Genomic DNA, 26,962 nt, shown 5'->3' with positions numbered 1-26,962 from the left:
GATTTTTGAAGCTCAGATAAGGGGGTCGTTATCTTCAGGGCTTATTGGCAGTAGGGAGAATTTCATTTGGCATAATAGATAGATAGAGGTCAGATTTAACTCACAAGAACAGGACTGTGGTAAGACCTCAAAGTATAGACAGACAGAGAGATGTAACGGAAGAGGAATTTTTTTTACCCAATTTTTTTTCTCTTGCTAGTCTAGTCTAGGAACTTGTGACCTAAATTGGCCAATGTTGGAGACAGGATGCTAGGCTCAATGGACCTTGGTCTGAACCAGCATGGCAGTTCTTATGTTGGTATGAATAAACCTGCTCTGTTAAGCTGAGTGAGTGTGTGCTTGGTATGAGTAATGCTCATATTCTAATTTTTTTTCTCTCTCAGTATTCTTATATCCATGGTATTACTAAGGAAGTGCTCAGATTGAAGGAGATATATAGTAAAAGGAATACTGTGAGGGATTAGTGTTCGAAGCCAATAGGTAGTGCTATAAATTGGCAGAATATAAAGGCCAGGACTTCCCAAACCTTTCCTTGGAATCCCACAGCCAATTGAATGAATATGCATAAAATAAATTTGCATATTCTATCACTAGGATATGCAAATTAATTTCATTCAGAATTCATTGCCAGTATCCTGAAAATCCAACTGTCTCGGGTGATCCTCAGGACAAGTTTGGAAAACCCTGAGAGAGAATTAGCAAATATGAGTCCTTTTTTCCTAAACTAGGATAAGTACTAGAATTTGGGTTTACCGAATGCTTATGATGGGGGGGGGGGGGGGGGGGGAGGGAAACAGGTTAGCTCAGTAAGTTAATGGAGGGTGGGGAAGGTAGAGAATTTTATATAATAACTTTTTATGTATTAATATCTTTTATCCATGATTGATTTTATGAATGTAGAATTTATCATTTTACTTGTTTTTAGCTTCCCAAATGATGGCTGAAACTTGTTCAACAACGTTTGGTTCACCTGTTTCTATATGTAAACCTCTATTTGATTGCACCACTCCTGATTCAAGTAATGCTGCATTCCAAGGTATGTAATAAGTGTTTGAAATTGGTATTATACTAATAATGTTGCAACACAATTGTGTTGATCAATCTTAAGTAGATTGTAAAGAAAACTAGTATGACTTGTTATAATACATAACATGTAGCTTCTGTAGTTAAGTAGTTTGAGCCTCTATGAAATGAGTTGCTTATCTTAGTTAAATTCTTAGAACTGTGCACATACAGTATAAAACTATAATTTCTTATCTTTCAGACAGGTTAATCCACACCAGTGGATTATGCACCTCTACCAGCAGATGGAGAGAGAGCAAAGCTGATATCATGATATATATACTCCCCTGCACTGACATCAGCCCGCTAGTATTCTCCTTCTCCAGCAGATGGTGAATGTGCATTTCCCTACTGGGGATTGCTTTAAAAAAAATAAATAAATAGAAAATGAAAGGAGAAAAGAAGGAAATCAATTCACCCTGCTCTCCTGTGGTAATACCTTTATGGTCCCTCCCTCAGTCGAGTTTTCCTGAGGTGATATCTGCAGATCCCTCGCTTAGAGTCCCTCTGTTCGGTAGCTAGTTTTCCAGCATGTACTTAGATGTAGCGAGAGAAACAGCTGAGAGGCTAGCATGTGCAGGAAGCCTAGCACGGTGGAGAAGGCCTTTGCCCTCTCCCCCCGCAGCTGGAAACTGACTGTACTTGGCCAGGATGGGCTGAGCTAAGGTAAAGAGTAATAAAAAAATAAAATAAAAAAATAAAGGGTTTCCATTCCCCTTCTGGTCTCTGAGACTTGGTGAGCCAATCCGATATCATGGCAGCTTGGCGGGTAAGCAGCCTTTTGGCTAGATCCCGCTTTCCGGCTTTGCTTAGATGTGGCATTTGCGCGCTTTTATATGGTTCGGGCTTGCGCGCCCAGGTGAGTACCTATCTGGAACCGTGTATTGTGAGCCTATATTTTGGATACTTATTGGTCAGGCCTTGTTTTTGGATGCCCTGTTCTCATTTGCTTGTATGGGCATGCAGCTGGGCACATAGTTGTCAGATGCTATGGAGGCGTACTGCTCCCGGGTATTTACCTTGTGTTCCTTGCCATATTCAGGTATCTGAGCTTGGTGTCCCCCCCCTAACTTGTGTCAGCGATGCTTGGAAAGTTATCTCTGGCTGCTTTTACTGAGGCTGCCCTTCCCAGCATGATGTGGGAATGGGACCGGTGGGGGACCTGTCAGATTTTGCCTGGTTTAGGGGCTCCCCTAATTGGTTCGCCAGCAGGGGAAGGCTACTTAGTGGGTGCAGGATCGACTCTCCCTAGTTTTGGTATGGACCGTGGCGATGTTTGCATGCTTTTCTACGTGCAAGTCTGCTGCAGAACGCTTGGCGGGTTGAGCAGCCTTTTGGCTAGGCCCTGCTCGCAGGATTTGCTCAGTCACTGCTTGCTAGGCCTAAGTGTTCAGGATTGCAAACTGCAGAACCTTGCACGCCTGGTGCTGCAGTTAAACGTCAGTACGTCTACACCTGCTGATAAGGATCTAGGTGGCACAGATGATGACGATGACCCTTACTCCCTAGAGGATGAGAAATTCCTCCAGGGTTGCAGCCGTATAGAACAATATTGCATCTTTCATAGATGAGTTGCTGTCTCAGATCGCCCTGTCACTGAAGATGCTGGGGGTGCTGATGCCATGTCTGAGCCAAGCAAGAATTCCATTTAGATTCCTTTTGTAAAGCATTATGGATCAAAAATTGATTGATCTTGAATGATGTGCCCCGAAAGCTAATTTTAAAGGGGGATGAGCCTTGGTAGTGCTGTACCCCTTGGATCCTGCAGAGAGAGAGAGAGAGAGAGAGCAGTTATACTTTCTGAAAGTGGATGCGCTGGTGTGTGCTGTCACCAAGCAGCCGACTATCCCTGCGGAAGGGGGAGTGACTTGAAGGAAAATGAAGGCTATCCTTAAGCAGGCCTCGAGGCAGGGTCAGTGAATTGCAGATGGCCTCTTGCTGCTCCCTGCTGGATTGCCCTACTCTCTCTCAGATGCAGGCTACAATTTGGTCTGCACTTGGGCCAGAAGAGTGGCTTCAGTAATATCAGCCAGATGCCAATTATGGCTGAGGAATTAGCTGATGCAACCTCCAAAGCTAATCTTATGAAATTGCCTTTTAAAGGCTCGCTGTTTGGGAGCGAGTTGGAGAAGCTGGCTAGTAAGTGAGGCGAATCTCAGATTCCTCAGTTGCCGGAAGATAAGCAGTTGCTGCGCCCCTTTGGTATGAGGGGTTGTCTCAAAGGTTCCAAATGTTTTGTCCCTACAGAGGGACAACATTACAGAGGTCTCAGCCTTTTGGCAGATCTTAGCCCTTTCATCCCAGATAGCCCAGGCAAGGTGGGGGCTCGGATAGTGCAACCTCCCAACCCTCCTAATGAAGGTTTGCCGACCCACCCAGGGAACAGGAGATGGATGACGCCTCTCTTTTTTATCAGAGGTGGGTCTAAATCACATTGGATCAGTGGGTCCTGGAAGTGAATCGAGAAGAATATGTGCTGGAATTTTGCAGTGTTCCTTGGGATGAATTCATGGTGTCTCCCTGCCACTCCCTGCAGAAGAAGCAGGCGGTGGAGTGTACACTGTCAAGGCTTCTCAATCTGAAGGTTGTGGTTCCAGTACCCACGTCTCAACAAAATATGGATCGATAATCCATTTATTTTATTGTGCCTAATAAGGAGGGATCCTTTCGTCCCTTCGTGGATCTCAAAGGGGTCAACCGTCATTTGTGGGTGACTAATTTTCGCATGGAAGCATTACGCTCACTGATTATGGCTGTGCAGTTGGGGGAATTCTTGACTTCCTTGGATCTGTCCGAAGTGTACCTCCACATTCCCATCCATGTGGAACACTGTTTTCTGCGTTTCGCGGTGTTGGGGCGCTATTATCAATTTTGCGCACTGCCATTTGGTCTAGCCACCACTCCCAGAGCTTTTTCCAAAATTATGGTGGTGGTGGCGAAAACACAGAGGATGGGATACTAGTATACCAGTATTTACACAACTGCTTGATTCGGACCAAGTCTCTGAAGAGTGCCTTCTGGTGACCTGCAAGGTGATTTTCCTGTTACAGGAGCTCAGTTGGGTGGGGAACCTAGCCAAGAGCAGTCTTCAGCCATCTGTCATTGGCGTACCTGGGTGTACAATTCAACATGATGCAAGACAAAGTTTTTCTGCCAGAAGCTCATATTCAAAAGTTGGTGTCTCAGGTGCAACTCTTAGTGAACAATATACGCCCAACAGGGCTTGGAACCACCACAGGAGGTGAGAGCACACTTCTATTGGCAGGTGGAGTCAAATCTCATAGTCCCGAGAATGCGGGTTCCAAAGAGGCAGGGAGCGCTGAAGGAGACGCATATGTGCCCTCACCCACGGCACCGCTTTCAGGGTTAACATCAACTGTTCATAACCAGAGACGTATATCTCTCGAGGAGTTGACAGGGCGAGGCGTATATCTCTCGGCCCTCAGAAGGCTGGCAACCAAGAACAACTCTCAGCCTTATATCTCTAAGCAACAATCTTTATTAAGTAAAGTAGGAAAATAAGAGTAAGATAAGAAAGCAAGAAAGTATAGACAGTTTCTTGGGAGTAGCTGAAGCTGCCTAACAGTGGTGTGCTCCAAATTCTACTCAGTCTCTATATGGTACATTGCTTTGTTATATACATGTATCACTGGGAATGTTTTACAGTTTTTTTTTTACTTTTTCGGAACTGCTCCTTATTTGGAATGGAAAGTTACTGAAACCTACTAAAGCTAAGGCTGCCAGGTGCCATATCTGGTACACTCCCTTCTTCCCCGTTCAGTAGTCAGGCCTTGAGACGTGGGCAAATTTCTACACCAACTGTTTTAATTTCCCACTCAAGGTTATTGCTCATATTAACAGAAATGCCTTCTTTTACTTGTGCTGAGCTGTCCTTTTATTTTATTATTTAATCCAGGTTATCCTCATTCCCCTCTTGAAGGATTATTGCTAATAATCTTTCACTTCGGATGGCCCGTATCTGGCTGTCTTAGGTTGTCCGGAATGGCCCATCCTAGTGGTAGGTTATCCGAATCTTACCCGTCATTGCCAAGCATACTGTTTATACCACCGGTTTACATTAGGGATTCAATCTCGGGAGCACGTGGCTCAGCATATTGAGTTTGCACAATGTTATTCTGAGAAACCATTATCTTGGGAGTGAAAGGCATCTTTGGTCAAAGTCGTTGCAGGCATGAGCAGATGCATGGGAGACAGAAACATAACAGTAGGCATAGGGCAAGGAATCCAATGGCAAAGCTAACAAGGCCTTGCAAGTGACTGCCTAAACTAGAGAACCAGGAAGAGAAAGTGTTCCATCACGGCACTGACAAACCTCCTTCAAAATCACTAACTTGAAGTCTAGCTAAGTTTTGTATCTTTTGCATAGCATTGTGTACAATATTAAAATGATTTACCATGACAGTACAACATTCTGAACTATTTAAAACAGTGCATAAGCCACCTTGTGCTGCAAATATATAATCTAAACCATGTCGATTATATGTAGAAACAATGGTAAGTTCATCAACAGTGTGTTGCAAAGCTTTCAATGCAATCCGTAGCTCATGTGTCATAACATGTAATACTGATTGCAAATGTCTAATAGCCATTCCTAACTCAGCAGCAACTGTGGGTTGGGCAAAGGGTAACCACGAGGTGTAACTAAGTGCATCTAACCTAATTTTAGTTAAGGGATAAGTAGAGTTAATATAATCTAACGAAAGTTGAATTGCTTATTTTTCAGGAACAGCTGAGGGAACATTTCTATGAAAACGGTCATGAGTGGGTTTTAACAGTGGAACCATTTTTGTAAAGTAATTAAATATAACCAACACAGAGAAATCATATGACTTGGGGAGTTTGAGAAAAACTATTCATCACATAACCAATAGTGTCCAACATAAAGATTCGTAAAATTTTGTATCACAGAATAATTCACTGTCATAAGGACCATAAATGGAAAATTGAATTGTCCTCCTCGTAGAACACAAGGAACAAGAAAGGAGTTAAGTTCAGGTCTAAGGACTGTGCAAGCAATGTATGTGGAATTGAAGGTGTCGGTGTAATGGGTTTCTGTAGCCAGGTGCTCAGCTTCTGTTAGTCATTATACATGTTACACAGGGTGAACCTTCGGACGTGGAAAGGGAAGTGCTGGTAGAGGAATTACATTTCCTTAGAAATCAGAGATGGAAGGTCTGGGTAGAATGGTTCCTTTATGAATAGCCCATGTGCTATTGCGGGTGTAAAAGGTATAATTGCAAGAAATTGGGTTTTGGGAAGTATTTTATTTATTTTATTTAAACAGTTTTATATACCGTTGAATGGACAAATCCATCTCAACGGTTCACAAAATTGAAAAACATAATACATCCTAGAAATAATTAGAATGAAAATACATAGTAAAATAATATAAAATATCTAAGAACAGGAAACTAAGAAATATAAGGTTAACCAAAACTATAAGTAAAATATTATCATTAAAAAGATTAAAAGACTAAAAGTTAAAGGAAGAAGTTGTAAGAGCCATTTACATACAGTCATCGCCTTGGGATTCTGTTTTGTAATCTACTCATCTATATACACTTGCCGAAATAGCCAGGTTTTTAAATCCTGCCGAAATTGTTTAATATCCTGTTGTACTCTCAAGTCCGGTGGTAATTTATTCCACAATTTCGGACCTGCAATTGATATGGCTCATTCTCTCACTTCGCAAAAATGGGCTGACAATATTCAAGATCGAGAGAAGACCCTTATTCAAAGATCTTAAGTCCCGTTGAGGTACATGTAGTCTTATTTTCGTGTTAAGCCATTCAGTAATGTCTCCATATAAAATTTTATGTATAATGCAAAGCACCTTAAAAGTTATTCTCTGGTCGACCGGTAGCCAGTGTAACTCTTTCAGAACTGGCGTTATATGTTCACTCCTTTTGGTACCTGTTAATATCCGAGCTGCGGTGTTTTGCAAAACCTGCAACGGTCTCAGAACACTTTTTGGCAATCCAAGGAGCATTGCATTGCAATAATCCAATCCAGTAAATATCATTGACTGTAATACTAATCTAAAGTTCTCTTGTGATAACAATGGTTTAAGTCTTTTCAACATTATCAGCTTTCCATATCCTTCCTTGATTATCTTTGAAATATGTTTTTGGCAATTAAATTCTGTATTGATAAGGAATCCTAGATTCCTTGTTACATTTTCAAATTTCATATTCTTAAAATCAGTAGTTAAATTTAATGTTGGCTCCTCATAAAACCTTTTCCTATCTAAAATAATAAATACTGTTTTTTCAAGGTTTAAAATCAATTTCAGTTGTGACAATACTTGTCTGATAATTTCTAAGTACATTTTAATAAGTTTATTTGTTGCATCTAAATCAATCTCAATAGGGAACAAAATCTGGATATCGTCTGTGTAAACGAAATATGTCAGGCTAAGACCCGCTAGTAAATGACAAAAAGGCAATAAATATACATTGAACAATGTCGCAGATAATGCTGACCCCTGTTGTTAGCTGCAAGCTCTCTGACATATTCTCATTTACTTTAACAGCGAATGATCTATTACTTAGAAAAGACCTAAACCATTTTAGTGTTATATTTGTTACACCTATTTCCTCCAGTCTAGTTAACATTGCTAAGACAAAGATAACCATTTCTAGGTAGCTCAGCAGTGAGTAGGGGATGTGCAATATTACTCAAGTATTGTGTCCATGTTTTTCCTGCTAATGGATCCTGGGAAATGTTATGATGGTCACAGGCGTTAAATCATAGTATGTGGCATAGTTGAACTGGTAAGGTGATTGCTGGGATATGGGAAACGGCTCTAGGGTGAGGAATACAAATAATTCAATCAGTAATGTGGGAAGGTAGAGTCTTAACTAATTCATGGATACCTCAAACCCATAGGCTAGTCTGTCCTTGGAAGGGAGCTCGTCCAATGGGAAGCTCAATCGTCAGGGGGTACATGCACATCAAAATACATACAACTGGTAGCAAGAGTAGCATTATGTCTTTCGGCTGATGTCTAATGTCCTTTACGTGTGTCCAAACAGTGTCTCCTTCCAGGCGGACGGCAGTAGGAGTGGCAGCAACAACTTTGTAGGGTCCCAGGTATACTGGATCCTTCCAAGTCTTGTAAGTGAAGTGTTGTCGATAAACCAAATCTCCAATGGCAATGGGAAGTTCAAGGTGGCCCTTCACGGGGTCTTTATCTGAAAGAGAACAAGAAATTATTTGTAAAGCGTGTCTAAGGCTGGCCCAATATATAGGGAAATCGTCCAGCTGTACCATCTCAGTCAAGGATTTCCACGGCATGGGGCATCCTGTGCAGATCTGAAAAGGGGACAAATTATGCTTTCAAGTAGGGGCCTGTCACAGATATAACAAAGCCCATGGTAAACAAGTGATCCAATCACTCTTCAATTCCATACTAAGAATTCAAAGTTGGGTCTTCAAGAGTCCATTGCACCGTTCTACCAGGACATTGCTGGTCAGTCGATATACAGAAACTCGTCTGTGATGACATTTCAAAGTTGAAACTAGGGTATCAAGTAAATAATTGTGAAAATGAGATCCATTGTCAGTAGCAATCACATTTGGAAAACCAAACCGAGGGATGATGTGCGTACAAAGGGCCAGATGACTGTAAGAGCACATTGTTTTCTGATACAATTTCCCATAAGTATTTTTGAGAATGTTTAAATCAAGAAACTGTGAATGATAGGTTCCTCTAATATTGTGGTTAGTTAGTTGTAGATTTACATTGAGAAGGATTCATAAGCCTAAGGAATATAATAGTTTGTGAGTTCATTACAAAGGGCTTTTGCCATTTCGGCTCCTGTCTCTTTCCTGCAGGAGCATGCCTCTATCCACTGGGAGTAGGCATCGACACAGACTAAAAGATAACTATATGGTTCCTCATGGCCAGTCATATCAGTGAAATTACAATGCCATTCCAGGCCTGGGCCTGACGGTTTGGTAATGTGACCTTGTTCTACACGTGGACCTCGTCTGGGAATAGCAGTTTAGCATATCACACAATGGGAAACATAGTCATGACATATTTGAGTAAGTCCTGGGGTCCACCAAAGCTCATGAAGACGACTGGCTAACTGTGTGGCCGGTACGTGAGCAGGGAGATGCAAGTAAGGCATTAATTTTCTAAGGCCTAGGGCAGGGAGACACATCTTTCCCGAAGAATGCACATAAAATACTTAATCATGTCCTTCTAAAGTGTGTATACTGGCTCCTGCTGCAATCCATGAGTGCAATTCCTTCTGTGTGTGAAGTTGTTGTAATGCAAAAGCATGCGTAAGAGAATATTTATCATGGAATGTAGGTTCCTCATCTGTACTATCTGAGTCATTGAGAATTGTGGGTATTGTATTTTGTCCAAGTCATAAACAGGACTAGGCTCCGGGCCTTCTGTGTTAGAGGTCTCTCTCCGAGCTTGTGCTCTTGTGGTTACATAAGCACTTTTTGGGAGGGTGGCAGTAGCTGCTTGATCAGCTAAGTTGTTTCCATGTGCTTCCCTGGAGAGTAGATGGTCCTGGTGTGCCTTGACCCATACTATGGCTATTGTGTGTCCCTTGTCAGAAAGTGTGTGTAGGGTAGTGAACAGCTTGTCACATAAGGGTAAAGATGCTAAAGTAGTGCCTGAACTAGAAGCATTCCTCTCCTCTGCCACTTTCGACGGTATGTGTGTAAAGATGCATATATGTAATGTGAATCAGTGTAAACTGTAACCTGTAAGTCATGGTTTCTAGTAGCATGTTATTCCAAATACTGTGTACATGCCCAAGTGACTGCACATAATTCTGCTTCCTATGCTGGTAAATGGGGTGGCAAGGCAAAGGCATGTTAGTGGGTTGGGGTCTTTCTTTGGTAAGGTAATTCTATTACTACAAAGCTCGTACCTCCTCCCTTTCCACCTCCTCCTTATCTCAAGCTGCAGCTGCTGCCACAATACCTCTCTCACAAGCTGACTTTCCTAATTCTACAATAGAAAATTTTCCTGAGAGATACAAAACAGGTAAATCACTCTGCATTCCCTCTGCTGTCCATGAGCGGCGGCCTTGGGTTACCCATAAATCTATTGGGATGGAGGAATCAAAATACTGTAAAGGACGAACTGCGCATGCATCTAAAATAAGTTGACTCAATAACCTTTTTTCTTCTTCAGATAAACATACCGGGGATTTTCCAATTCCTTTTGAATGGGCATACAAAAAGAGTGTTCGCTCACTAAAAGCAGGGATCCATAAACGGCAGAAGTTAAGCAAACTTAGGACGGCATGGACTGCTTTGACTGTTGTAGGATTTCCTAAAGTAGCTAAAGCAGCAGTTATGTCTTCTCTTAGGATTCTAGCTGTGGGGTCAAAACAGCCTCAATACTCTTAGTAGTCATTTCCTTAAAATTAACATTACCATGCCATAACTCACTTCATCAGTTACACTTACGCGCACCTTCAAAACAACTTACAGTAATAACGTTCTGTTCAAACAAAACTCTTTCCAAAAAGGAAGAGCTCATTCAATTCTGTATTCCCTGCACTGACAAGATACAGATTTTTATTTGTCTTCTCCTGAGAAACACTTTCCTGCATCACCCACTCACCCCCCTTTTCTCTCTGCAGTTAACCTCTTAACTGCCAGTGTCCTTAATTCCAAAATAAAGGCAAATAGTAGAAACACTTTCTTTTAAGTCTAATCACCTGGGAAGACTCTTACATTTACTAAAGAAACTACTGTGAATATTTTACCTAAAGAAAGAAATCCTAATCTGTTCTAACCACGTGATTTTTAATATATTAAAGCAGAAAAGTAAAAAGGAATCTTATCTCATCTCTATCAGGTCTCTGTATAAACAATTTCAAGCATCTACTTTGTTTAAAGAGCAAGGCACTCAGAGCTGAGAAACTAGTCTTCATACAAAACTAGGTACTATGAGTAACATACAAATCTTATTACCAACTATAAAAACAGACGGTCCAAGGCGGTAAATGTAAGGTTCCCTGTACTATAGACTAACCAAGGGTTAAATTCTTATTCCTTGCTCTCATAAGGGGGAGGGGGAGCATATACAGCGTGGAACCGATCCTGAACTCTGGGAATCTAATCCATTGCCTATCTTACGCTCCCGAATAACCATAAACATACTAAAATTATGAAAATGTCATGTTAGACTTTCCTGTCTTTTTTTATGCTCAATGAATTGGAGTACTTACACAGTCTGCCATTGTCTTACAATACTCTTCAATCCTTTTATCAAGTTTCTTTAAATTCTTATCCAATACTTCTAATGCAGCTGGGTCATCATGCTGATAACCACAGGTCCCAAAATTTTCACTATTTTGTTCTAGGTCCTGACTTACTGTCATTTGATCCTTATGGTCATGTTCTCGTTCCAGAGACGGAACTGGTTCTGGTATAGATTTTATTCCCATACATTTCCTCTCAACAGGTGTACACTGAACTCTCCTAGTAATATCAACCCAAGCAGAATCAGTCTTGATGATAGGGGGGGGGGCATTGGCACTCAGATGTCAAATCAGGATAGATAGGCGTATAACCAGATGCTGTTACAGGAGTTTCACTGAACTCACTAGATTTGGTCTGGGTCTGAACAGTGAGATATGCTGTAGCGTGAGGGGAAGGGGGAGCATCAGGAACTGGGATTTCAATTTTAGGAGGAGTGTCTCGGGGCTGGCATGCACTGTCAGAGTTCAAATAAATCTTAGTCGTAATAAACCAGCTGTGTACTTGTCTATGATAGTTTAGCTTAGTATCATTGTCTGAGTATGCTGGATGTATGTCAAGATCTGGGAAAGCTGGCTCTCAGCAAACGATCCTCCAGCTGGCCAGGCTAGGAAGGCATCAGCAGCAGACCAGTTTACCCATTTATCATGACATTTCTGTATCTATTTCTCATTAGGGCAATGGTAACTAATTATTTGTGCAACTGGGGTATAGGCGCCTATGCCTCCGGTGCAAAAGTAAGAGTTTTCTTACAAAACCGTCGCATCCTTAAATGAAAATAGATATGAAATTCTTAAGAAAAAGCAAAACAGCACAGCTATGATAAGCACACCAAATTCAGCACAAAAATATAAGCAGTTAAAACAAAACTGAAACTTACCCCTATGATGGCGAGTGCGATTCCTTCACTTACCCGTATCTCATCAGCAGTGTTATCATGTGATCATCACGTTGAGGGGTCACCAAGAAACGTTCATAACCCGAGGCATATATCTCTCGGGGAGTTCAAATCATTACCCAAGGCGTATATCTCTTGGGGAGTTGAGAGGGTGAGGCTTATATCTCTCTGCTCTCAGAAGGTTGGCAACCAAGAGAACTCTCAGCCTTATATCTCTAAGCAGCAATCTTTATTAAGAAAAGTAGGAAAATAAGAGTAAGATAAAGCAAGAAAGTATAGACAGTTTCTTGGGAGTAGCTGAAGCTGCCTAACAGTGGCGTGCTTCAAATTCTACTCAGTCTCTATATGGTACATTGCTTTGTGTTATACATGTATCACCGGAACGTTTTACAGGTTTTTTTTCTTTTTCGGAACTGCTCCTTATTTGGAATGGAAAGTTACTGAAACTTACTAAAACTATGGCTAAAGCTAAGACTGCCAGGTCACTCCCTTCTTCCCTGTTCAGTAGTCAGGCCTTGAGACATGGGTGAATTTCTACACCAACTTTTTCAGTTTCTCACTCAAGGTTATTGCTCATATTAACAGAAATGCTTTCTTTTACTTGTGCTGAGCTGTCCTTTTATTTTATTATTTAATCCAGGTTATCCTAACCCAAGTACCTGTAGATAGGACCAAACTTTGACAAGCACACTGAGCATGCCCAGCTTGCCGCGAACCATGCATCCTCTTCAGTTTTAGAGTATGCGAAAAATGAAATTAAAAAACTGAGAGAAACCCAACTCTGCAGGGTGGCAGGCAGGTTTTGTGAGGACTAACATCCTGCTGTCCTTGGAGAACACCTATTACAGGTAAGCAACTCTTTTTCTCCAAGGACAAACAGGATGTAGTCCTCACATATGGGTGATTAAGTAGCTCCAGGCCTCTCCGAACAGGAGCAGCAAAGAACAAGTGCCAACGTGCATAACAACTGCAGCTGCAGTAACCAGAGGAGTAGGCCTGCGACCAAGGATAGGGCCCACAGAGGAAAGAGTTGAGTTTTCATGGCTGGAAGAGGTTACGGAGGACGGACTGACTGAAATGACTGCCCTGCTGGCAATCATTGATCAGGCAGTAATGTGAGGAGAAAGTGTGGAGGGTTATCCATGTCACTGCCCTGTAGATCTCATGGATGGGAATAGCACACCCAAGTGAGCCACCAAGACCGACATGGCTTGGACAGAGTGAGCCTTAATGTGACCATCAAGCTATAAACCCGCCTGTGTGTAGCAGAAGGCGATGCAGTCCGCCAGCCAGTGGGATAGTGTCTGCTTGGAGACCGCAACTCCTAATCTGTTCTTGTAAAAAGAAAAGAACAGCTGAATAGAGACATGGTGGGGCACTGTCTGTTCCAAATAGAAAAGCAAGCACCCTCTTACAATCCAGTGTGTGCAGAGCACGTTCACTGCGGTGAGCATGAGGCCATGGGAAAAATGTCAACATGATAGATTGGTTGAGATGGAACTCCGAAACAACCTGGGATATGAACTTGGGGTGAGTCCGTAGGTCTAGCCTGTCGTAACAAAAATTTGTATAGGATGGATATGACACCAATGCTTGCAACTCACCTACCCTGCAAGCCGATGTGACCGCAACTAAGAAGATCACCTTCCATGAAAGGTACTTGAGAGATCACAAGAATGCAATGGTTCAAACGGAGGTTTCATGAGTGGCGAAAGGACCACGTTGAGATTCCAGGAAACTGCCAGGGGGCGAGTGGGAGGCTTCAATTGAACCATCCGAACCCCGATGGTATGCCCCTGTGGCACTGAGGTGGACCCTGACTGACGTGGTCTGCAGACTGGACTCAGAAAGGGACAATAGGTAGTCCAAAGGTGTGGGAGGGGAGCAAGAGATGGGATCCAGACTGCTACCCTTGAGCCATAAAGAGAACAGTTTCCACTTCAGATTACAGGACTTCCTGGCAGAGGGTTTTCTGGACTAGAGAAGGATACGGGATACCCGCTCCAGTAGGCCGAGGGCTTCCACAGTCACCCAATCAACATCCATGTTCTGAGGGCCAGAATCTGGATGTTGGGGTGACGGAGTCTGCCCTGATCCTGGGTGATGAGATCGGGGCCATTCCCAAACGGATTGAGGGGTGTGCCTTGAGGTCCTGAAAGGTCAGGAATTAGACTTGATGGGGCCAACAGGGAGTGATCAGGATCTTGGAGCCTCGATCCTGCTGCAACTTCTTGAGTGTCCTGGATATGAGCAGAAGGGGCGGGTAGGCGTACAGCAAGCCCATTCCCCAGTGGATCGAGAAAGCATCCGCTATCGATCCTCTGCCCCTCCTGCCGAAGGAGCAAAACCGATGCACTTTCCTGTTTTCCACGGAGGCCAACAGGTCTATGTCCGGGGTCCCCCAGCAGCAGAAGATGCTGTTCGCCACCTCCTGAGGTGCCTGAATGTCCAACTCAAGGTTGTCCACTCCCATAAAATACACCACCTGGAGAGTGATACCATTCTTGATGGGCCATGTCCAGAACTGGACTGCAACCTGGTTCCTCCTTGTTCAGTACATGGCCACCTGATTGTTGGTCTGAACCAGACCTACCTTGTTCACGAGAATCTCTCAGAACACCCACAGAGCATAGTGGACTGCTTGTAGCTCCAAGAAGTTGATCTGGAGCCAAGCCTCCTGAACTGAACAAAACCCCTGGGTGTGGTAACCCAGAAAGTATGCTCCCCATCCCGTCTGAGAAGCATCAGTGATGAGTGTGGCCTTGAACTGAACATTCCAAAAAGGACAACCCCACTCCAGATTTATGGGTAGTGTCCACAGGAGGGACTGCCACAACCTTTCGGTGACTATGATGCAAGCATGCATGACCTGCTATGCCTGACACCACAGAGAGCACAGCATCCATGGCGCATGTTTAGCCGAGCGAATGGGGTGACCTGCACAGTTGCTGCCATATGGCTCAGCAGAAACTGACGAGCAGAGAGAGATGGACAGCTGGAGACATGTTTTGCAAGAGCTGCTTGCTAAGGTCTCTGCCCTTCCTGAGAGAGGCAGGCCCTCTCCTGGACAGTGTCCAGGTGAGCCCCAATAAAGTCCATCTGTATGGCCACCTGAAGGTGGGACTTGGGATAGTTGATCAAGAATCCCAGGGTCTCCAGAGTTTCGATTGTGAGGCACGTATAAACAGTATAAACTGTTTCTTGGTAAAGGAAAAGTTCAAGATGGTCTCATTGGGCACTCTGATCCCCCTTCTCAGGGCAAGGGACTGGCTCTGCTCCCTTAATCTACAAGATGCGGACGCCCATATCCCTATTTTCTAGGTGGATCGGCATTACCTAACTTTTCTGGTCGACGGGCACCAATATCAGTATCTAATTTTGCCCTTTGGCTTTGCATCTGCGCCCTGGATTTTCAAACGTCTGGCAGTTGTCTGTACCCAACAGGATACCAAAAGTACTACAAGATTATAGTATAAACGCTTATAAGAAATATTGATCAGTCATAATAGGCTTCATCGTATAAGCAAAATTGCTAGATGATTTGCCTTATTTATAATCTTCGGTCAAGATCCAAATTGGTAGGTAAATTTTTTAAAGATATTTTCATTTGCAATGCATATAATTCGTTTATATATCTTAACTTGTGGCTATCGCTGATAATGTTGGGCTCGGAAGCCGTGAGTTGTCAACACGCAAATCATCTAGCAATTTTGCTTATACGATGAAGCCTATTATGACTGATCAATATTTCTTATAAGCGTTTATACTATAATCTTGTAGTACTTTTGGTATCCTGTTGGGTACAGACAACTGCCAGACGTTTGAAAATCCAGGGCGCAGATGCAAAGCCAAAGGGCAAAATTAGATACTGATATTGGTGCCCGTCGACCAGAAAAGTTAGGTAATGCCGATCCACCTAGAAAATAGGGATATGGGCGTCCGCATCTTGTAGATTAAGGGAGCAGAGCCAGTCCCTTGCCCTGAGAAGGGGGATCAGAGTGCCCAGTGAGACCATCTTGAACTTTTCCTTTACCAAGAAACAGTTTAAATTTCTCAGGTCCAGTATGGGCCTGAGGTCCCCCGTTTTCTTGAGAATTAGGAAATACCTGGAGTAGAACCCTCTGCCCCATTGGCTGATTGGAATAGGTTTGACGGCTTGAGTGGAAACGAGGGCCGAGAGCTCTACCTGAACTATCCCAATGACACCTGCCCCTCTCCACTTGGAAGATGGGGAAGAGCAAGGTGGAAGTTGCTGGAAATGCAGCCGGTAACCCTGGAAAACGATGGATAGGACCCAGAGGTCTGATGTGATCAAGATCCACCGAGCAGCAAAAAATTGGAGCCAGTGTCCCATAGGCCACCAGTCAAAATCCAGTGGCAATTCGATGGCAGAGCCATGGGACAGGCCTCTGAGCCCTGGCCCTCTGTGCAGGCGGGTAATATTTATATAACGTGAAACAGCTAGTTTTTTTTACAACTGAGAGTAAAAGCACTTAAGTATTATGTATTTTTTAGATTATGAGGCAGATAGAAAGGCCGCCTCAGATATTGCCGTGAGGGCTTCCTCGTAGGCTCCGTGTCTGAAGTGCTAGTTGACAATTGCTGAAGGGTTTCTTGATGATCTTTCAGCTGATCTATAGTCTTCTTAATCCAGTCTCCAAACGGGTTCTCACCCGTACACAGCATGTCAGCGAGACGGTTCTGTACCTCTGGGCGCAAGTCGGAGGCTTATAGCCAAGCTGTCCAACAAACGCCAATGCCTGCTGCAGCGGATCGCATGGCTGTCTCGAAGATGATATAAGCTGAGCGGACTTTGTGTTTATCACACTCCAGGACCTGCTGGACGATAGCCTGAAATTCCTCCATTTTTCTTGCAACAGTGGAACAGAAATGGGATGCTCCCAGAGGCGGGTTACCAGTTCCTTGAAAATGTCATGAACTGGTACTGCCACCACCTCCTTCGGGGCATCAATGAACTGCAGGATCTCAAGCATTTTGTGCCTGGAGTCCTGCTCTGTTAATAATGTGAGGCACACATTCACTGAACTCCAGGGCCCGCTTCCACAGATTCTGGGAATATTGCCCCAAGTACAGCTGGTAGCAAGCTATGTGGACAATGAGCATGGCACCCTGAAGTACCTGGCATCCCAACACAAGAAGGGCTTTATGTTCGCACCCTGGCGGAGCCAAGGCATGGGTACATACCCACATAGCCTTTTTCAGGGCTGACACTACCACCACCGATTGGTAGGGAAGTTGACGACGGTCGAACCTAGTCGATGGCTAGACTAGGTATAGAGTGTCTGTTTTTCTTGCAACGGTGGAACAGAAATGGGATGCTCCCAGAGGTGGGTTACCAGTTCCTTGAAAATGTCATGAACTGGTACTGCCACCACCTCCTTCGGGGCATCAATGAATTGCAGGATCTTGAGCATTTTGTGCCTGGAGTCCTGCTCTGTTAATAATTGGAAGGGCACCGACTCGGCCATTGCCTTGAAAACTCCACAAAGGAGAGGTCATCGGGGGAAGATTGCAGTTTCCTCCAGGGGAGAAGGTTCAGAAGGCAGATCCTTCGAGTCCTCAGGAAAATATTGATGCCTTCTTCTCCCAGGGGTCATAGGGGGCTTCACCCTCGCTGATACCCTCTGAGTATGCGGGGGCTGAAGGCCTATCTCACCTCAAGGCACTTCCTCCTCAGAGGAGTCGCTCACCAGTATGGGGGCCAGTGGCAATGGCAGCGGTGCACCCAGAGGCCATTGGGAGGCTTGGGACACTGGAGCCGGCTGTGAGGGTAGTATTTTGAGCAGCATGTCCAATCTCTATAGCAAAGGTGCAAGCACCAGTGGACCAGGCTCCTGAGGCAGCGGCGGTACCCAAGGAACCGGAGGCTTTAGGCCCTACAGGGCCCAGCCGACCGCCAGCCGCACACACCTCTCTAACTCCTCCTCAAAAGCCTGCGAGGATAAAACGGGCTGAGGAAGAACTGGTGGAATCGGTGTTTTCCTTGGCTGAAGGAGAACCGTGCCCTTCACCAGTGCTGGTGGAGGCCTTGGGGTTGGAGGGAATGACTTCCTCCACCCTTGACCACGTCATGGGAGGCACAGAGGTTGATACCTTCTCACGGTCTGGTTTGGAGGCAGAAGAATCTATGCCGATGCTTCTTGGACCTTTCTGAACAATCACCGCGGTCCTTGCTCGATGTCGAGGACCCCAATTGGGGAACGGGACAGGGATAGCGGTCAGTCCCCCGCACCAAGCTCAGGACCCAGTTGGGCTGGGGCAGGAGAACCTGATGGCGCCGCGACCGGGGGCTTCTTGCCAAGCGGGGTGGAGGTTCCCGACACCAAGGAAGGCTCCGATCGCTTGGACACGAAAAGTTTTTCCATTTTGTCGAAATGAGCCCGACAACCTTTGGGGTCATCTGGGCTCAGAGGTCACAGATGCAGACATCATGGGAAGCCCCCAGGTAGAGGGGACAGACCTCATGGAGGTCTGTGCTGGACATAGTCTGGGGCACTGAGGGCACCAGTGGAAGCCAGTTGAGGCTACAGGAAAAAGACAGAGTAGTGCGGTCGATGTTCAGCAGGTTACGAAGGGAGAAGGACCCTACACGACGTGTGGAAGGCAAAATCATTTTGCAGTAGCAGAGTATCAAAAAGAAATGCAAGCTCCAAAACAGCGAGGTGACAGCTCCACAAAAAAAGAGATTGAAAAGGGGCGCATGGTTAGCAGCATGCTGGGCATGCTCAGTGTGCCTGTCAGTTTTTCATGCCGGGCTCCATCTGATGGTCACCCATGTATGAGGATTAACATCCTGCTGTCCTTGGAGAACACCCGTTACAAGTAAGCAATTCTGCTTTCTTCCTTGTTCAGTTAAGATTTTGCTCACTTGGGAATTTTTACAGGATGGATTAAATAAAGGGTTGGCCCTTAATTCCTTGAAGGTACATGAAGTTGCTATTACCTGTTTTAGGAGCCAGGTGAATGGTGAATCCATATCATCTCATCCTGATATGGCCCATTTCTTGAAGGGAGTGAAAGATCTTCATACTCCCTTATAGTTACTGGTTCCTTTGTGAAATCTTAATTTGGTGTTTGGATTTCTTGGTGGGCCCTACGTTTCGAATGCTGTGTAGCCTTTCCTTGTGGTTACTGACCTTGAAAACAGTTTTTCTGGTGGCAATTTGTTCTGTGCGTCACAATTCCGAGTTGCAGGCCTTGTCTTGCTGGGAGCCATTCCTTCGGGTGACTCCAGGAGCATTACAGCTGCATACTGTTCCTTCATTCTTGCCTAAAGTTGTTTCGGATTTTCACTTGAATCAGTCCATTTCCTTGCCGTCCTTGGATAAGGAAAGAGATGCAGAAGAATATTGCCTGTTGCATCCCTTGGATTTATTTATTTTATTTATTTATTTAAAAATATTTCTATACCGTCTTTCACAAACAAAGTTTGACCAAAACGGTTTACAAAGTTAGATTATAAAAGAAATAAAAAATAGATAAATAAAATTGTTTTAACTAAAAACAGTGAGAACTAAAGATAAAATAAAAATAAAATAAAACCAAAAATGATGTAGGCATTTCAAGAGACGTGAGGTATTGAGATGTTTCTAAACCTTTCTGAAAGTTGGATCACCTGTTTGTCCATCATGGTGGAGGAAAACAGGGTGAACCAGCTTCGTAAGCTACAATAGTTAACTGGATTAAGGAGGTGGTCACGGCTGCAAATGTGAATGCTGAAAAGCCGTTCTCCTAGGACAAGCAGGATGGTAATCCTTACATGTGGGTGACATCATCCAATGGCGCCTGGCACAGAAAACTTTTGTCAGTTTCAAGAAGCTTTGACCAGCACACTGAGCATGCACAGCATACTCCTATCTGCGAGAGGTCCCCCTTCAGTCTCCTCTTTTCCATGGTGCAGTTGCCTTGCGGTTTGTGGAGCTCTTGCCTTTTTCTTGTTTTCTCGACAAGTATATTGGGTTTTTTCCCAGATTCTTCGTCTGGTCGGTGCCTCCTCAGGTTGGTAGGTTTTTCTTACTTTGCGTCGATTCTCGACTGTTCACCGCGCGGTGGCCCCATCCTCCGGTGTCCCTGGTAGTTCTAGGTGTTCCCCGCCAATATCGGTGCCAGGTACGTGCCTCCTCAGGGACCCGAGGAAGAGCTGGTCCCCTCCCTCAGTCCTGGCCACACCAGACTTTCAGGAGGAGTTGGACTGCAGGGTACAGTCCGATGTGCTTAAGGCACTTCAGAGCATTGAGCTGCTGGTGCCATCGGCCCCCATACTGGTATCCGAGCCCCCGCCATCTGTTTTAGCACCCCTGCTAGAGCATTTGGACATCCTTTTAGGTGCCTACCAAAGCAACTGGTGCTCGAGGGAGCCTCAATTCCTCAACAACCACTGATGCCCTCCTCCAGAGTGATCCCGATCCTCGGGTCCTCTGAGGAGGAAGAGGCAAGCCATGGTGTGGTTCCGAGACCACAATTTCCCGAGCCTAGGCCGGGCCCATCTGGACTTTTGCGGCCAGTCCCCTCGATGCCAGGGGAACCGTCGATGCCCATGGTTCCTGTGCAGCCTCCGAGGCCATTGGAGCCCAGGGCTGATGCCCCACACGTGCCTCGTCCATATCACATGGGCCCTAATGAGGAGGAAGGGCCTTACGACCCTTGGGGAGATGATTCTACGGAGTCTTCCTCTGAATATTCGGATGACCCCCTCTCGGAGCCCTCACCGCCGGAAAAACGGTGCCAGTCACCCCCAGAGGACCTGTCCTTCGCGGGGGTTGTAAGGACCATGGTTTACACCTAGATGTCTTTGAGAAAGCAGCCTGTGTAGCCATGGTGGAGATCTGTGCCCGAAGGATGGCATGGCTTTGAGCCTCTGACCTCCAACCGGAGGTCCAGGAACGGCTAGGCGACCTCCCCTGCACAAGTGAAAACCTCTTCGGGGACAGGATCATCTTGACACCCTTCAACAGCTGTCCGCTAGTGCCTCCAAAGGCTCGTCCTCGGCCAGGAAATCCTCCAGACCGGGATCCCGGAAGGCCTTTTACCAGCAGAGAAAATATTATCCAGTCTCCCTGGCTCATGCACCAGCTCCAGGGGCCGTCCTCACCAGCAGCAAGCGCCTAGACCCCAGCAAGCCCCGGCCACGGGCTTTTGACTGGGGACGGGGGAGCGGAAGTCAATCGACCGTACCCCTGACACCAGATCCCCCAGTAGGAGGCAGGTTTCATGGCTTCACCCATCGCTGGGAAGAGATCACTTTGGACCGATAGGTCCTTTCTATCTATTAGGGGTACCGTATGAACTTCAGCCATCTCCCAGGAACCTCTCCCCCATGTCCATCATGGGGTTCATCAGCCCGCCCAGCAGGTCATATTTCAAACTGAAATCCCCACCCTTCTCACAGCAGGTGTGTTAGAGCCAGTCCCTCGCTCCCAGCAGGCCAAAGGGTTCTATTCGAGATATTTCCTCATTCCAAAAAGGAATAGTGGCTTGCGCCCATCCTCGACCTCCGAGTGTTGAACACATTTTTTGCAAGAGAAAAGTTCAAGAAGGTCTTTCTGGGCACGCTAATTCCCCTCCTCAGAGAAGGAGACCTACTTTGCTCCCTCGACCTCAAGGAAGCGTACGCTCACATAACCATTCTCTCATCCACAGGAAGTACCTCCACTTTGTGGTGGGAAAGGCTCATTACCAATACAGGGTGCTGCCCTTCAGGTTGGCTTCTCTCCTCTGCGTTTTCACCAAATGCCTGGCAGTGTTGGCTACCTATCTGACATCGATCGGTACGTTTTTCCGTACCTTGACAGGGGCCCTAAGTGCGCTGGCTCTGACGGTGCAGGCACTTCAGATGTTAGGGTTCATTATCAACTACCCAAAATAAGAACATAAGAAAATGCCATACTGGGTCAGACCAAGGGTCCATCAAGCCCAGCATCCTGTTTCTAACAGTGGCCAATCCAGGCCATAAGAACCTGGCAAGTACCCAAAAACTAAGTCTATTCCATGTAACCATTACTAATGGCAGTGGCTATTCTCTAAGTGAACTTAATAGCAGGTAATGGACTTCTCCTCCAAGAACTTATCCAATCCTTTTTTAAACACAGCTATACTAACTGCACTAACCACATTCTCTGGCAACAAATTCCAGAGTTTAATTGTGCGTTGAGTAAAAAAGAACTTTCTCCGATTAGTTTTAAATGTGCCCCATGCTAACTTCATGGAGTGCCCCCTAGTCTTTCTACTATCTGAAAGAGTAAATAACCGATTCACATCTACCCGTTCTAGACCTCTCATGATTTTAAACACCTCTATCATATCCCCCCTCAGTCGTCTCTTCTCCAAGCTGAAAAGTCCTAACCTCTTTAGTCTTTCCTCATAAGGGAGTTGTTCCATTCCCCTTATCATTTTGGTAGCCCTTCTCTGTACCTTCTCCATCGCAATTATATCTTTTTTGAGATGCGGCGACCAGAATTGTACACAGTATTCAAGGTGCGGTCTCACCCTGGAACGATACAGAGGCATTATGACATTTTCCGTTTTATTCACCATTCCTTTTCTAATAATTCCCAACATTCTGTTTGCTTTTTTGACTGCCGCAGCACACTGCACCGACGATTTCAATGTGTTATCCACTATGACACCTAGATCTCTTTCTTGGGTTGTAGCACCTAATATGGAACCCAACATTGTGTAATTATAGCATGGGTTATTTTTCCCTATATGCATCACCTTGCACTTATCCACATTAAATTTCATCTGCCATTTGGATGCCCAATTTTCCAGTCTCACAAGGTCTTCCTGCAATTTATCACAATCTGCTTGTGATTTAACTACTCTGAACAATTTTGTGTCATCTGCAAATTTGATTATCTCACTCGTATTTCTTTCCAGATCATTTATAAATATATTGAACAGTAAGGGTCCCAATACAGATCCCTGAGGCACTCCACTGTCCACTCCCTTCCACTGAGAAAATTGCCCATTTAATCCTACTCTCTGTTTTCTGTCTTTTAGCCAGTTTGCAATCCACGAAAGGACATCGCTACCTATCCCATGACTTTTTACTTTTCCTAGAAGCCTCTCATGAGGAACTTTGTCAAACACCTTCTGAAAATCCAAGTATACTACATCTACCGGTTTACCTTTATCCACATGTTTATTAACTCCTTCAAAAAAGTGAAGCAGATTTGTGAGGCAAGACTTGCCCTGGGTAAAGCCATGCTGACTTTGTTCCATTAAACCATGTCTTTCTATATGTTCTGTGATTTTGATGTTTAGAACACTTTCCACTATTTTTCCTGGCACTGAAGTCAGGCTAACCGGTCTGTAGTTTCCCGGATCGCCCCTGGAGCCCTTTTTAAATATTGGGGTTACATTTGCTATCCTCCAGTCTTCTCAGCTGGACTTCATAGCGGCCAGGCTGGACATGGCACAGGAAAAGGCGTTTCTTCCCAGGGATCAGGCTCTTGCCCTCGCCTCACTAGCCATCCTTGTCCGGAACAGTCTACAGGTGTTCACCCACCTTCTGCTCTGTCTGCTAGGCCATATGGCAGCTTCCGTCCATGTGACCCCTCTTTGCCCGCCTGTGCATGAGAGGACTCAATGGACCTTGCGATTCCAGTGGTGGCAGGCCTCCCAGGACCTTGAGACTCTTGTTGCAGTCACAGACCCTCTGCGAGTGTCTGTCCTGGTGGGAGTTCCTCTCCAATTTGGAGAGGGGGATTCCCTTCCAAATTGCTCCACCTCAGGTGATGCCTCTCCACATTGCTGTGGAACCCATGTGGACGGGATCCACACGCAGGGTCTCTGGACCGTCAGTGAAGCCCGCTGTCAAATAAACTTCCTGGAGCTTCGGGCAATCCAATACACCTTGTGGTAGCGATGTGGTATATCAACAAGCAGGGAGGCATGGGCTCATTCCTCCTCTGCCACGAGGCGGTGCAAGTGTGGAGCTGGGCCCTTTCACAGGGGATATCTCTTTGAGCAACAGACCTACTTGGTCATCTCAATGTTCTGCCGGACCATTTAAGCCGCTCCTTACAGCCACGTGAGTGGTCCCTCAAACTGGAGGTAGCGGCTGAACTATTTTGTCATGGGATACGCCGGATTTGGACATCTTTGCCTCCACTCACAACCACAAGGTGAGCAGGTTCTGCTCCCTAGTCCTGGGGGGCGGACGTCCAGCTTACAATGCTTTTTTTCTTCACTGTGGGAGAAGCCTGCTACATACGTATCCCTCTACCGTTCCTCTTGAGGATACTGCTGAAGCTTCAGCAGGATAAGAGGGACCATGATCCTCATGGCATGAACAAATTTAGTTCCCACTTCTGCAGGACGTGTTGGTATAGGCACCCATTCGGCTGGGGATGGTGCCTGATCTCATTTTGCAGAATCAGTGTGCTCTGTGCCATCCGAACCTCCAGGCATTGGCTCTGACAGCTTGGATGTTGAGTTTGTAGTCCTCCAGCCCTTGGCACTCTCGGACTGCGTCTCCTAGGTCCTGGTGGCGTCTCGGAAGCCTTCCACCAGGAAGTCCTATAGCCTGAAGTGGAAAAGATTTTCCATCTGGTTTGCAGGACATGGATTGGATCTTTTCTCATGCCCCCTTCCTCAGCTGTTGGTCTACCTGTGGCATTTTTCCGAGTCTGGGCTTCAGGCCAGCTCCGTCAGGGTGCACCTTAGCACTGTTAGTGCGTACCATCAAGGTGTGCTATTGCATCTGTTTGTCCAGCCTTTTCATGCGGGGCCTCCTCCAGCTGAAGCTCTCTCTGCAGCCCCTGGTTGCTTCCTGGGATCTTAACATTGTCCTGGCGTTGTCATGCGCCCTCCCTTTGAGCCTCTGCAATCATGCAACCTGAAGTTCCTCACCTGGAAAGTCATATTCCTGTTGGCGATCATGTTGGCTCGTAGGGTTAGTGAGCTTCAGGCCCTTGTCACATACCCTCCTGCATCCTAAGTTTCTGCCCAAAGTTGTCACTGATTTTCACATCAGTCAGTCTACTGTTTTACTCACCTTCTTTCTGAGGCCTTACTCCCACTCAGGGGAACAAGCTCTTCATACTTTGGACTGTGAAAGGGCCTTGGCTTTCTATCTAGATTGCACTGCTGGCAGGGAGTCATAGTGGGTAAACAAACCTTGTTGAAATGGCTTATAGATTGCATTGCCTTCCACTATGTGCAGATGGGCCTTTTGCTACCCGGCAGAGTAAAGGCTCACTCTGTACTGGCTATGGCAATGTCGGTGACTCATTTACGGACAGTCCTAGTCGTCGAAATCTGCCAAGTCGCAACCTCGAGTTCTTCACACGTTTGCGACTCATTGCTTGGATAAAGACTGGCGTCAGGACAGTGCTTTTGATCAATCCGTCCTGTGCAACCTGTTCCTGGACTGAACCCAACTCTTCATGCTTCTGTGGAAACCAGACAGTCCCCACTGAACTACAGTGCCGCAGTTATGTTGTGCCCGTTGGCACCTTGTTCGGTCGCTGTTGCTCTTTCCTGTTCTCAGGGACAGTCTGGAGCTTTTTGTTCACTCATATGTGAGGACTACCATCCTGCATGTCCTAGGAGAAAGCGCAGTTGCTTACCTGTAACAGGTGTTCTCCTAGGACAGCAGGATGTTAATCCTCGGGAATTTCATTGCCTCCCCATGGAGTTGGGTTCTCCTTCCGGTTTGTTGCTTTATTTTCTCGCTTGGAATTTTTCCTTCTATGTTACGAGACTGAAGGGGGACTTCGTGTGGATGCTCCGATAGCGGCATGCTCAGTGTACTGGTCAAAGCTTCTAGAAACTTTGACAAAAGTTTTCCGTGTTGGGCTCCACTGGATGATATCACCTACATGTGAGGATTAACATCCTGCAGGAGAGCACCTGTTACAGGTAAGCAACTGCACTTTGCCTACTCAGGTTAGGGCTTATTCCGGTAGGGCTCTGGCCATGTCATGGGCGGAGGTGATATTGCTGTCTCCCATCTACATTTGCCGAGCTGCGACAGGGTCCTCCTTACACACCTTTTCCAGGTATTATCGTCTGGATATTCAGGCCCGGGAGGACGCAGCCTTTGCACGTATGGTGTTGACTAGACTATGGGCAGCCTCCCACCCTATTCAGGAGTAGCTTGGGATCTTCCCACTGGTCCTGAATCAATCCATATGCTAGGAAATGAGAAATTACTACTTACCTGATAATTTCCTTTTCCTTAAAGTGCATAGAAGGATTCAGTTTCCCACCCTGGCTGCCTAATGATTGTGTGATGGTCCTCTTTTGTGGCTACATGTTCACTTGGAGTACTGGTAATTGTTCAACCAGTCCCTAGATTAGTATGCATGCATTCTTGCCTGAGTTCAGTGTTTCTAGTTGGTTAAGTACAGAAATGGTTGTCTGTTTTTTATTCACGTTTTTTGCTAGTCTGTCCACAGTTGCTTTTGAAGAGAATATTGGCAGGCTGATGTCACTGCAGGACTCTATATACTGTGATTCTGTTTACTCTTTCAGATAATAGTATTAGGGGCATGCCATGAAGTTAACAAGTAGCACATTTAAAGCAAATTGGAGAAAGTTTTCACTCGGTGCTCGATTAAGCTCTGGAATTTGTTGCTAGAGGATGTGGTTAATGTAGTTTAGATGGGTTTAAAAATGGTTTGGTCAAGAGGAGAAGTCCATAATTTGCTATTAGTCAAGTTGACTTAGGGAATAGCCACTGCTTATTACTGGAGTTAATAGCATGGGTTCTATTTA

At 45.4% G+C, this 26,962-nt stretch overlaps 1 protein-coding gene across 12 annotated transcripts in view; it reads left to right on the top strand.

Moving 5' to 3' along the window:
- MCPH1 (microcephalin 1) overlaps positions 1-26,962 on the top strand; it is a 714,835-nt gene that overhangs the window by 83,837 nt on the left and 604,036 nt on the right. For all 12 annotated transcript variants that reach the window (XR_003855670.1, XR_003855672.1, XR_003855671.1 and 9 more), the window contains one exon: positions 926-1,036. Coding sequence is in view for 9 of the 12 variants with exons in the window: in XM_029595742.1 (XP_029451602.1) it covers positions 926-1,036 (111 nt within the window). In the remaining 3 variants the exon portion in view is untranslated. The remainder of the gene's footprint in view (positions 1-925; positions 1,037-26,962) is intronic.

This window comes from Rhinatrema bivittatum, chromosome 3 (genome assembly GCF_901001135.1).
Source record: "Rhinatrema bivittatum chromosome 3, aRhiBiv1.1, whole genome shotgun sequence".
NCBI classification, from domain to species: domain Eukaryota; kingdom Metazoa; phylum Chordata; class Amphibia; order Gymnophiona; family Rhinatrematidae; genus Rhinatrema; species Rhinatrema bivittatum.
This window is presented reverse-complemented; position numbering and strand designations above follow the sequence as displayed.